Consider the following 14,213-nt stretch of genomic DNA (forward strand, 5'->3'; position numbering starts at 1 on the left):
GGAGAACATATTTCCTGACAAAGCACACTACAATCAGTGCAGACTTATGCTAGCATGACACACTAAACGTGTCACAAAAGCAACAGCTGACGTAGCACATGGATGATTCACTCTTAAATTATCATGTACAGCAGACGGGGGGGGGGGGGGGGGGGGGGGGGGGGGGGGAGGAGGAAATAAAGTGATACATGATGTAGTCTGCTCTCTACCTTGAAACTGAGCTCATCGGCTTCTTGTCCCTGGTAATCAAACAGCGCAATGCCATGGGGCTCCGATCCCTGCAAATCAAGAGCACAGAGAATACTGCAGTGTTATGCTCACGTCTCTCGAACACAAAGAAATAATGCAACTTGGGGTACAGTTCCCTACAGTGGCACATGCCAACCTCCCTACTGCACAAGGTTCTGGCTAGTAGTGGAATACTAGTAAAATTCAGGCAGCTTTGTACAGAAATTCAAGCAGCAGCATACAAGAAAATGTATATGCACTTGTTGGCATGCTGTGGAAAAATGACAGACTGTTTCTAATCGAGACCACATGTCAACCTGTGATGGGAAAACGTAATGACATTAATCTGCCATGTCCTAGATATGTCCATGAGTGATTTGAAATTTGACAGGTCATAAAATAAGACAAATCACTACAGACACTCAGGCTACTAGTCAACCTGCTATTCTTCCTTATGATTGACAAATTGAATTTCGAGACACACATATTATTGATGATATGAACAACATTGCTGTTTAACTGCTAAGGCTCATATCATAAACACACTGTGACACTACATTTGTACCGACATACAATCAAATCTGATTCATCTTTCTGTGAATTTTCCTGGGCTATTTGTGGATAAAGCTGGGAATAGAGCACTGCAATGTCAGCAATTTCTAATATTCAAATCACATAATTCAGTTTGAATGGTAAAGCTAGACCATTTTTTTCTTTTTGCTTTACTTTGGTATACAAAAAAAAAACAACAAACAATGACCACATTATCTATCATCATACACGACATGAAACACTGGGAAAGATTAAGTCATTTTTCAAAATTGTCTGAAAACATGACATTGTCATTCACATGAGTAATCAGTTTTGTCATCTCTGGTCAGAAGTGGTTACTGGACCCACTACATGTATGAAGCATTTGCACGTGAACCCTAAAAAACTAACTTTCCATTCTAATACTTAGGGGTTTTACAAGATTGCATCATGTGGGTTTATCCTGGTTTCAAGGGTGGGTCATCAACCTTTTGCAAGTCACCATGAAAATGAAATCACTAGTACGTAAATATGGATGCATTGTGAAAGTGAACATAAATGTACAGCTTGTACTATACTTATTGCAAGTATAAAAGTACATTTACACGAACATACAAATGAAGACTGATGTCTCTAAAACGTACAAAAGATTATCTACTGTACATTGTACTTCTAACAATACAGTCGGGCCATGTACCTAAAACTTATATCATTGTAGACTGTGACTTCACAAACTGGTATGATTTAGATTGCCACTCAAACTTTTAACTAACTTTCAAAAATAATGTAATACCAAACAAACAGAACATGAATGACACAAGTTTCACTAAGATCGGCCATGAAATACACATGTGTTATGGAATTTCAAAGTTTCATGTGTTTTCACAAAATAGTGATGCTGGTTGCAAGCGGATATGGGTATTTCCATGATAAAAAGGTACATTTCAGGGATGCCAGGTTATTTTCTCTTTCTAGAAATGTGCTAGGATATTACACCAAGTTGAACACTACATTGCAACCATTGGGAGAGAGAACATCATTTCGTCTCAAGAAGTTTTTGTGCGAAACTTCAAGTGGAAACTTGTGAGGCAGTGAAATCATTGCTTCATCTATTACATTTTGCCTGCGTTGACAGACCTCCCAACCTTTCTGACTGAAAAAAAAAAATGATTTGGCTCAAAAGTAGGGAAGAAAGAGCAGTTCCAATAACAGCGTGACTCAGGGTAAAATTATCAAGAAAAATAAGAAACTCCTGTTGAAACAAGAGCTGGGAATGGGTCAAAATTCAGATTCTTTCCTCCAAACTCAGAATGGTTGGAAAGCTTGCGAATAGATTAATATCCCTCTTTTGTTATGTGAGACTTCAAAATCCCCCATATTTCTCATCTTATGTCCGATTTTGTTTTTCAAAGTCATTTTGTTTGTATTTTCAATTTCACTTTTGATTTCAGCTCAAAACGGTGGAATTGTCCTTTGAGAATGACTCACAACTGGAAGGAAAATGTCTTCAGGATCGAATGTGATAAACAGGTGTTGTATGCGTCGTGAGATCGTCGGGCTGAGATGTGCGATAACTAATTGGGAGAAGGCGAGCCAACGGTGGTCTTAAAACAGGATGTAAACACAACTGCTGAACTGCCTACCGGTACATGTTCATGCTGTGAAATGCTGAATGAACAAAATGTACCGTGATTTACATTTTACCTCCGGTGTGGCTGAACAAGGTCATGGACACTAATAACAAAAATACTTGTGGCAGCCTGGTGTGGGAAAATGACACACACAATACCACCATTAATTTCCAGCACATCACATTTAATGTCAATTTTAATCAGTGTCAAGAGGTTATTTCTAGATTTGATTCAATATTTGCCATATTTTGTGGCAATCTGAAACATTTCTAGTGTGGTGAGGTTCTGCCTAATACACTGTTCAAACCCAGCACATACAGACATGCTATGGCAGGTTGTTGAAAAAAAAAAATGCCAGTAGTAAACATGACTGAAGATACATATATGGCTACTAATTCATAATGTTGTACTCTAGGTTGATTGAGCTACATGTATAATGTATACTGATGCTTTGTATATATTGTATTCCTTTTCACCGATAAAGCTATAAAGAAAGAAAATGTCCATTGTTTCAAAATTCATAAATTTGCGATAAGAAATCAGAAATCGGTGAACAATGCTCAAATCAAATATCAATGATACAAACATCAGTACAGAAATTGGAAGTGTTCAAATGCAAATCACAAAAAAAAAGAATCCAAAACAGAAAAGTCAAAGGGCTGTTCTCATAAAAAAAGCAAACAAACAAAACAAACACAAAACAAAGTGACATTTTTCAAAAGATAAAGTATTTCTTTGTGAATGATGATTGTAAAAAAAGAAAGTTCTGATGACAACAAGAATCCCTAACAAGCCCATAACCTACTTGTGTACTAGGCTTACTGATTTAAGCTCCAGGATATGGTAAATGTTTTGTCTCATTGACTGCTCCTCATTATACATGTGTAATCATGTTATATTTTGTAATCTTTTTTTCTTTCCCTTCTTGTGCAAACCAAATTTCCTGTGTTCATTTCCCTATCTACTGCACAGCCACCACATGTACCGGTACTAGAAATATCATGCATGGCACCTACTGGAAATCTGCACGTTTGTACAGTGTAGCTGAACTTCCCTGCACACCTTAAGTTAATGTAAAATTGTATTGCTTGTTCATTTTCACACTGCAGTATTTAAACAACTGCCATTACATAAATGAATATTGTCAACAATATTGCGAAGTTGCCAAATAGGCAAACCTCATAAAAGTTTGATTGGCACGTTTAGAGGAACTATTGTACAATTTAATGGCCTCCGTGAACGCAGGAGTGTCTGGACGGCGAGACTATCGCACAAGCAATATTCCCGAGGGTGAGTAATCTGTGGCGTGTGGTTTCAAAACTTCAAGATTAGAATCGAGTCTGCCCGGTACTATTCTTGACACCATTTCCTCTGAGTAAGTCACCTCAGCAGCGGGTGCTACAGAGGAGGAGGGTAGGCAACAGACTACGAGGAGCTGCAATGTTTAATAAACAGGAATTTGACATTTATTCGGTGTACTTTGCACATCAGTACAAACACTGGGGTGGTCAAAGGGCCAATGATAAACTAAGCCTGTGCAACAAAACATTGGAAGGAGTGCCTGGATTTTGACTGGGGAGATCTGATTCTGATACGAGTGTTTGTAGATTTTATTTCAAAGTTTGTGCAGTCCTGCAAATCTTACACAGGGATTGGTCGTGTCTTGCCCGCTACAAATCTAGATGTATCTAGACAGTAATCTCACCTAGGCTACAGGAGTGACTGGCACCTCCCCAAGCAGACTACATGTACGCACATGGCGAATTGAGTAACACATGTGCATGTCAGGACTTCTGCCAATTTGGTTGATTATTTGGGGCAGCAAGGGGTATACATATAGTTACCCATGACACATGAGACTATAAATGTACACTGCTGTCTGCACTAAAACACAAGATTTAATTTGTGAGCTGGAAAGTCTAGAATGATGATTTTATTGCTGTGTATTTTAATATTTGGTGTAAAAGTCTCCAGGCACTAAACTATATGTGCATGCATACCAATTAATGTACACATAAAAAACAAGATAGTGAAAATGGTTGAAATATAATAGTAAAATTGTTAAAATTTAGATCATAAATGATGATCAAGAATGAGTGTTGAAAATCTGTTGACACTTAAGAATCTTAAATTCTTAAGATCTTAAGAAAAACAAAATATGCACTAGCTTTGCAAGGTGTGTCATAATAACATTGCAGTTACTACAAACACACATAAAGTCACAAGCTCCCCCAATGCTGCACGGACAAGATTTAAACTCTCTGTTCAGACTGGTCAAGTACCAAACCCACAGTAAAAACAGAAACTGAAACTACCAATACAGCTGCAGGCACTACCTGTATCATAGCGACCACGAATAAACAAAATTAATGGGCAGTTTTGATGATGATTGTAACTAATCATACTGTCATGTACAATGTTATTGACAGGCGTTTTAGACATCAAGGTCAGGAATTACATCAGTATGTACATGTATGCAAGCTATGTGTACAACCTACATTGTGTTTGTCAATGGCAGGCCACGAAATTCACCCCACTGACTTGCGACACAAATAAGTACCAGGCAACCATGCGTGTAATTCCTATGATTAGAAAGGTAAGTTACTGAAGATGCGCTACATGTATACGTACAGCCCAATAAACCAAATACTGTGACCTAATACAAGAATCCAGATATTACTACCTAGATGTAAATATTTGTATGTAAAACAAGATCAGGCTTGTCCCCCTTAAAATCCCTCACTCACATCAGAACAGACTGTATTCACCTGGAGAAACATTCAGTAAAGCAAATTGGCTTTCATGACAAAAATTAGAGTACATGTATTATAGAAGTATCATGAATTATGCTGCAAAGGCTCCTGACAGAACATCCTTATTGAGATTTTCAAACACATTGCTCCTCATTTCTTTTGTTTGTTTGTTTGTTTGTTTGTTTGGCAAGCGAATTTTACGTTTCAGTATTAATGATTTTTGTTGTTGTTCATTCTTCCCCTTGCTTGATTCAAGTGACGTAGGAACATTTTTAGTGTCAAGCAATTTCTGTGGCATCAAAACATGTTCAAGGTTACCTACTTGGCATTCTGCATTAGATGGAAAGGAAAAAAAGAAAATCTTTTAATCATTCATAGTACCCTACTTCTGTTCATCTGTAGTGGTGCGCAACACCACACCACCCTCATACTCAGCCTACAGTTTACTCAACTCAGTGATAAACAGAAAAGGTTGTTAGGAAGACAAACATATGTCGTGTCATGCCGCCTGTTGCCTCAACATACAACCTACTACAGGGATGATTAGGTCCACTTCAACCGCTTTGACATGTACAATGTATTACAGTATACCTCTTATCACTGTGAAGAGGTATACTTGTAAAACACTTGTACAACATTCAGCAGCGCTAATGAAAATTCATTAAAAAAATTGGCACATTCTGTGTTACTTCACAGTGCTTTGTAACTGGTGATGAAAAGGTGCTATCATATAATTTGTTGATGTATTGTTACATTCAATCATCTAAGGCTTCAAGCAGGCAAATGAGATATATTACTATATACGCCAAATATTTAGCGAGGTTTTTATTTTCGCGAATTTCGCGAGTCAAGTGCTATTTGCGAAATTAAAGACACGCGAAAATATTTACTTTGATCCCGATGTGAATGTGATGTACACGTGTATATTTCTCCGCTCAGTACATGACTAGACTACATTCGTGAATTTTAATAACCACTCGCGAAATCATCAGGAATTCCCGATTCGTGAAAATTTAGACTCGCAAAATATCATGGTGTATACAGTAATTCAAAGTACAAAATGTACACAGCAGAAAATTAATGCCCTTCTCCACACCTCTCCACAATTTTCCAAATTCCACAAAGTTTGTTTACACCATGTGGCATGGGAACGGTTCTCTTGTCTGCTTTTTAGGCTGCTGGAAGATTGATAAGAAATCAAGCAACTTGCTACTTTTCAGCATTCCAATAATGCAAGTACAGGTAGAGGTACGGGTTCTTCATTCAACACATGTACGCACTACGGTATACATGATACATGTACAATGTTTATACATTTTAACTGCGAGAATTAATTTTCGTTCATGACCATCACTTAATATCTTTTCTGCTGTACACTGTCCTCTAGACATATAATCATCCTCTTCCTGAACACTGAGCCTGCCAACATCCTGTAACAAAAAAAAAAATGAACTTGCACCTATAGATAATTGCAAATCTTCATTCAACACATGTACGCACTACGGTATACATGATACATGTACAATGTTTATACATTTTAACTGCGAGAATTAATTTTCGTTCATGACCATCACTTAATATCTTTTCTGCTGTACACTGTCCTCTAGACATATAATCATCCTCTTCCTGAACACTGAGCCTGCCAACATCCTGTAACAAAAAAAAAATGAACTTGCACCTATAGATAATTGCAAATCCTTGTAATCGGGAACCAGTAATTTGCAGAAAACACTTCCTACTTTTAATACATAGCTAGAACCAAAGTCAAATCAACAGCCATAACTGTGGTGGGAAGGGATGGTCAACTTAGAGACATTTAAATCTTGCAATTTTTTTCAGCATAACTCAAACATTCTAAAGTTTTCAAACTATTCAGGTATAGAAATAATGATGATATCATGGCAGGAAACTGATCCTTTAAAAGTGATTGCTTGTTTCAAGTAAAACCTAAAGAGTGAAGAGCAAATGCGAAGTGGTGGATGTTAACACACTCTGTTCTGAGAAGGAAAACTTGTTGAAGATGGACACAAATGCCACACAAATGCCACAAAAAAAAGGAAGTGGCAATATTCAGCTTCTTTTTGCATTGGGCTTACCATGTACTTGTTGTATAAAGGATGACCAGGTCCAGGCCTTGGCGGAAGAGAGCTCTTGTTGGAAGATGATGCGGGGGCTCCTGGTGCTTGCTTCTTCCCTATGGATCATGATAACAGTGCAAAAACAATCATACAAAAATGCTTTCTTCCAGTTAAGTGTGGACTCTTACCACTCAAGCAAGTCTTGGGGATGGACAGCAACAATGTAAAAGGCTCAGTCACTTTATGACCACTTTAAATGTGTGGTGGACATGAATGTACAATATTCTTCCGTGATCAGAGCCTTTAAAATCCCAATGATTTCACATGAAATGGTACTCACTTGGGGCATATCAGTTTCCCTAACTAAACACTTTATTGAACACATGGGACTATGGTGTTACAGCCTTCAACATGATTGCTGATGAGTGTTGTTGATATGGGAATGGATGATGTGCAAAGACAAAGCATAAACCCCAATAACTCTACCTTTGATCATCATTCAGTAATGATGCTGAGAAACAGTGCACTCATACTGTATGTTGCACCTTGCATTAAAAAAAAAAACACACTTGGCCAACAAAAGCACAAAAAATAAAGATACAGTAATGAATACATCTACAGTAAGCTACATAAAAGTAGTTTAATCAAGGAAATTTTTGTTGTAAATTCTTTTGACTACAGCGCATCCTGCTTAATACTCCATTTGCCACAGATCGACATAAACCTGACTTGGTATGAAACATTGTGGTCTTCCCACAGTGGAAATTTCACAGGCCAATCTACCTACATGGTAGGATGGCCTCAGAAAAAAAAAAGAGAATACTACATGAAACATCACAGCACTGCACAGAAATTACATCCTGTCATTCAAAAAACCAAATTGCAGCAATCCGAGGTCTAAAGAAACACAGAGAAAGGAGAACAATATAAGGGCTTTGTGTGCAACTGAAAAAAGAACAAGATTTGTTTGGGTAACATGAACAGTTTATAGGCAGCAAGTTGTTTAAGTTCTTAGTGTAAAATGTACATTTTGAAAATTTTAGTTTGGTTTTTCTTCTCAGAATCAAAAGAAGAAATGAAAGGATTATTCATAAATTAACACGAGGAATAGTCTTTTCTATATTAGGAGTAATCACCATCTACAGAAATTGACAAACATTTGAAACAATTTTGTTTAAAATTATCTACAGTTGTGCTTACGTGTACATACAGTTGTACGTGTAAATGCACATCACAATATACTGTACGTGGTGCAATCTTCAGAGGCATGGGAAATACTCAATTCTTTGACAAAGTCAGATTTTAGTATGCACGAATCATACATTAATGCCAATGTGTCATAAAACATTAATACTTTACAGTTTATAGAAGTACCAGCACTTGCAAACATTCTATATAGTATCAATATTTTTTCCACTCTTTTCAATTAGAGATAAACACTATGGCCTTGCATCCTTTAGAAAGCAAAGTAAAGACACTGGAAAGAAAGGGGAAAACAAATCATCTCTTGGCTAGCATTAAATCTGCCTTTCAGGTACATCCATTTTGCACAAGTGTAAGTACAGTATATCAATCAATCAATGCTGCTTACAGATCCCCGTGAGATATCATTGTACACAGTGTAATGTCCCACAGGTACATCTTTGAACAATGACTTTCGATACAAGTAGTTCATTGTCCGTGAAATGTCACATGGAGTGGTCTTACACTGAATGCCTACATTTGTACTCAGAATGGGAGTGAAGCCACGTTACATCAACATGGAGATCAATGCTTTCAAACAGTTTTGCATCTACATTGTAATCCCATGTGTACAGCTGGCCCACTCTCACTCTCAGTACCCGACAACATGCAAAACTAGCGCCAACCCTTCAGCAGCTACTGTTTTTATGTTGTTGGCCTACTGCGTATAATAATTAATCTACAATCCATGCAGAACTTTTCAAGAATAGGTTTCAGTATGGGTTAAATGAACAGATTGCATCGTACACTCAAGAGCTAAACCTGCCTAGGCTGGGTGCATACATATTAGAAAAATTTGAAGCAAAATATCAGTCTTTGAAAAATACAGTATAACGTTTACCTCATACAGTGTGCTTTATGTTAAAATTGTTCATGTAAAGATCTGTTTGGATCTATTAAAACATACTTTCTCGTGAACATGACGGATGCTTGAACTGTTACCATAATACATGTGTCCCTGCATTTCCTGCAGGGTAACTTATAAACATTATACAATGTATCCTACCTCGTTTCTTCCTCTTTGACAGGCGAAATGCGCTGTTTTTTATTCCCAACGAGGGCAGACATCTTGTCGTCTTCTTTTTGTCTGATGACGACGACGATGTGCTTGGTGGACTCGGCGGTGATGGTGCAGGGCGACACGGTACGTACACCTTAGCTGCCAGTGGGGGATCTCTGGGATGATGCCTTTCTTCTGTGGGAACTACATGCATCTGCAAACTCGTATCGCTTTCCTCAGGAGTAATTGGTGACATCTGCCATTCTGCCGGAGGCGTGGATGCTCTGTTACACAAATCGTCCTCCACTGATGGTGTTGGCACACTCTTATTTTCCTCCAAAGCAACTGATGTTTCTTCAACTTTCGTTTCATCTGTTAATACACACATGTTTGTTTCTAGGGCAACTGGTAACACCACATCAGCGTCAACATCATCTTCGGGTATTGCCGCGCCCCTCTCATCCTCATTTGGTGGCAGCGCCACATTTAGGGGAGTTGTGCATGGAGATGGGGATGTGTGCTTGTCCTCACCAGACAGGTCTGGACTGGATGCCGGTGGAGTGGGGGATGCTCTTTCTTCACTGCGAGAGAATGAATCACCACTTTCCTCCGCATCAATTAATGTCATCCCTGGTTCTGCTGGTGGGGTGGTTGTTCTGGATGCTGGTGGAGAGGGAGATGCTCTTTCTTCACTGCTAGAGAATGGATTACCACTTTCCTCCGTATCAATTAATGTCATCCCTGGATCTGCTGGTGGGGTGGTTGCTCTGGATGCTGGTGGAGAGGGAGATGCCCTTTCTTCACTGCTAGAGAATGGATTACCACTTTCCTCCGCATCAATTAATGTCATCCCTGGTTCTGCTGGTGGGGTGGTTGCTCCGGATGCTGGTGGAGTGGGAGATGCAATTTCTTCACTGCTAGAGAATGGATTACCACTTTCCTCCGCATCGATTAATGTCATCTCTGGTTCTGCTGGAGGGGTAGTTGCTCTGTTACACATATCTTCCTCTAATGGAGGTGTCGGCTCACTGTTACATCCCTCCAAAGCAACTGATGTTTCAACTTCTGTTTCATCTGTATATAAGCACATGTCTGTTTCCATGGCAACTGGTAACACCACTTCTGCATCAACATCATCTTTGGGTATTGGCGAGCCCCTCTCATCCTCATTTGATGGCAGCGACACATACAGGGGAGTTGTGCGTGGAGATGACGATGCGTCGTCCTTGTCCTCACCAGACAACTCTGGTCTGCATATTGGTGGGGAGGGAGCTGCCCTTTTTTTATAGCTAGAGCGCACGAATGGATCGCCATTTTGTTCAAGTGAAGGGGACGGTGTCCGGCTATACTCCCTGCGAAGAAGAGATCCTACATTTCTGTCATCTTTGATTGCTGGTACACTCCTCTGACTTTCAACAGGTGGTGGAGGGGCACACCTCTTCTCTTTGCACCGTGGCAGAGTGGCACCCCTCTTGTCTCTGCGAGAACGCAGTGGTGAGGCGTTGCCCTCTCCTTCTGGTGGTAAAGGTGCAGCTCTCTTCCCTCTGCTTGATTGTGTGCGTGACACACTTTTTGCTCTGAAGGAGGGTGAACTCTCCAGTCTGCTTTCACCAATAGAAGACGAAACACTCCTGGTCTCCTCATCTGGAATTGATGGAGACCTCCTATCATCTCCTGGGGGTAACAAGGCACTCCCGATACCCGGAGGTGGTGGCGCTTTTCTTTTCTCCTTGCCCTCTGTAGACTGGACATACTGTCCGCTGGTCACTTCCCATGATGGCGAGGCTGCACGTCCATACTCTTCACCACGAAGACAAAGTGGTGTAAACTGTCTGCTTGCACACGTATCTTCATCTGGCAAGGACGGGGAACTCCTCTGATATCCTCCAGAATATCCAGGGGGCGAAGGGGCACGCCTCTTTTCCCTACCTGGGGCAGGAGGCGCTCTTCTCTTTTCCTTGGTCTCCCCAGGCGTAGGCATTGTGGGCATGTTGCACTCGCAAGGGTGGTCCTACCATCGCACATACTACCATTCAATCCACCGGTGCAAACCTGAAGTTGTATGCCTGCCTGCAGGTGTGTATGTGTTCATGTATTAATTCCCTGGCCAGAATGGGAGTGACAAACTTTGATACAAGACCAAAACAAACTCCACAGTGCTTCCAGCTAGAGCCACAGTGTCTGACTGCGCAAAGCTCTTTGCAAGACTGACACCAGCCTTGTTCCTGTGACTTCCTGTTGTTCGCCAAGCTTTCAGCTGGTTAATCTATTCCACGCTTCTACCTGCACGTGTGGGCGTCCTCTCCAGCTATCATTTCAATTTTCACTTGATCTCTGCATTTTCCTGCGGCGACCTTCCGCAAAACACAATTGGCAGAGTCACAGTCAGTCGAACATGAAACCACAAAATACCTCTCCTTGTGCTTTGCGCAGCAACGCACATAAAATGCTGTGAGTCAGTCACACAACTCCAGATCTATTTTAGTTTTACATATCTGGTCAATTCAATGGATTTGTGCGCATGACAAACGGATTTGCACAAATGGCCTTGAATCTACACACCTTGTTTCTCAAAGGATCTGGCAGGTATTATGAATTAATGCAGGATGAACATGTCCCTGTGGTATACCAGTATCTTTGTGGTATACAGTGTACATTATACAATCTATGTTCACCATGGGAAATCACTGTGTAGAGATCCATGCAGGAATTGCATCCTTTCTCTCGAAGTACCATGGGGTCAAAGTTTTGACCTTCGGTTAAGTTGAAAAACAGATGCACCATTTAATGGAACCTTAATAGCATGGCAAGTGAAGTACACGGTATTAGCGGAGCAGACCTTTCGAGAAATCATGTTCAATGTAGGTCGCTTAAAGATAAAAACCCATATTTAACATTGTAGTGGCTCAATTTAAAAAATGATAGAATGTTGCTGACTGGACTGCATATATTATAACCATGATCAAACAGATAAAAAAAGGTACTCAAGGATGATAAGCAGTATCATTTTTTACTATTACTCTGTCACTTGTAAAATGACCAAACAAATATCACCATTCTAGTAAACCCATTCCTAAGTAGTTTATTCAAATACCACTATCCAGGGGAAGAAAGACAGAGCAATTCCCGTAACCCACACATGTACCAAGTGTACATCACTTTCCCTATCAAGCACTAATAAAAGAGTCATTAAGAGCATTTTTTTTTTTGCCAAAGCTTCATATTATCAGAGATGCTGGTAGGCTGGTAGCATACGTACGACCATGCAGCTCAGATTCTTCAAACTAAACTATGCCTCTAGCCTCCCTTTCTGAAATGAATTTTAGTCATTTCTGGAACTTTCAACTTTTTTCCTTTCTAGATGTGAGCAGACAAAAGAAAGTAATGCCCATTTACAAAATATAGTCGAACCTGCTGTTATACTGTACATGACCTACATGTACTGTACACAGCCACTAATAAAATCCCCCCTCCCAGAGAAAAATCATGTTAAAGACCCTGTCTACAGCAGCCACCTGTCTACAGCAGTCTCTGTTGTTGTTGTTGTTGTTTTCTTTCAGTGGCTGCTAGAGAAAGGTTTGACAGTATCTGTCTGGCGCATGGAGAGTTTAATGTGTGCAAGTTATGTGTCTGAGACATATGGAGGGGGGGGGCAGTAGGAGGGTAGGAAGGATCTATTTCAACAAAAACACAATCGAGATGGAATCCCATTTTCTTTGCTCATTTTTCCACTGATAAATCATATTCATTTCTGGTTAGTTTCTTTCTGTTAGCATTTGTTACATACACAAAAAGCTGTACATCACTTTGGTGATCCCTAGCATTTATCCCCAAGTTGAATTATCCTTCAGGTTTATGTCACGTTTAAGTGTGTGTGTGTGTGTGTATGTGTGTGTGTGTGTGTGTGTGTGTGTGTGTGTGTGTGAAACACACACACTGCTATAGCTTTGGACCACACTAGCATTGAGAACTAAGGGTTTCTGGGAACGAACATTAATGTACTTTAGGGCTTTGATACATAGCTCAGTCTGCAGAGCACCGGGCTAGCAATCCGGAGGTCTCCGGTTTGCATCCCAATTTTCCCATTTTCTTTGCATATTTTTCCACTCATGAAACACAATCACTTACAAAACTGACATGACATGCCCCCACCACATAGCAGAAATGGCATTAAGTCATGATCATGTCCTATGCAAAGGGATGTGACAGACACTAGGACCCCGTTTACAGTGCGAGGCTTGGCCGCGGCCACGCCCACCTTAATTTCAGTGTAAACGCGCAAAAGGCCAAATGCGAGGCCAAAATTGGCCTCGCATTTGGTCACGCTCTGGAGGTGGTCTCGGCCTTTTCTCAGTGTAAACGCAAACTGGGCCAAATGCGCGGCCAATATTAGTCTGGCTTCCAAACCCTCTGCCTGTACTATTTCGCTTTTCAGGATATTAACCCCCTCAACGTCGAAAACTAGTACAGTTTAAGGTGGCTTTGTCCTGCGAAGGATTTTTTCCTTCGGCAAAGGCCTTTGCCCGAACGACGACTTCGTCACCACGGAATTCATTTGGGAAAAGGGTCTGAAAACCAGACAATATCAAATTGCGTTTGTTTTACAAGCAGAGCGTCACTACGACAAAATATTGAAAGGTTTGAATCAAAAGCGCGGCTGAGCCCGGCAGTGTAAACGGACAAAATTGCGGGGCCCAGCCTCGCAATTGAGGCTGGGCTTCAGCGCGGCTCGGCCCAGCCCCGCACTGTA

The 14,213-nt window shown here is 40.4% G+C and overlaps 1 protein-coding gene across 1 annotated transcript in view; it reads right to left on the reverse strand.

Annotated features, from left to right (window-relative positions):
• LOC139728094 (uncharacterized) overlaps nt 1-14,213 on the reverse strand; it is a 47,015-nt gene that overhangs the window by 12,606 nt on the left and 20,196 nt on the right. The window contains exons 5-6 of the mRNA XM_071639058.1: nt 7,240-7,337; nt 210-278 (exon numbers count right to left, since the gene is read on the reverse strand). Of these exons, the coding sequence (XP_071495159.1) occupies nt 210-278; nt 7,240-7,337 (167 nt within the window). The remainder of the gene's footprint in view (nt 1-209; nt 279-7,239; nt 7,338-14,213) is intronic.

This window comes from Diadema antillarum, unplaced genomic scaffold (genome assembly GCF_040938485.1).
Source record: "Diadema antillarum isolate AM-2024a unplaced genomic scaffold, OU_Dant_1.0 seq00000163_RagTag, whole genome shotgun sequence".
Lineage (NCBI taxonomy): Eukaryota > Metazoa > Echinodermata > Echinoidea > Diadematoida > Diadematidae > Diadema > Diadema antillarum.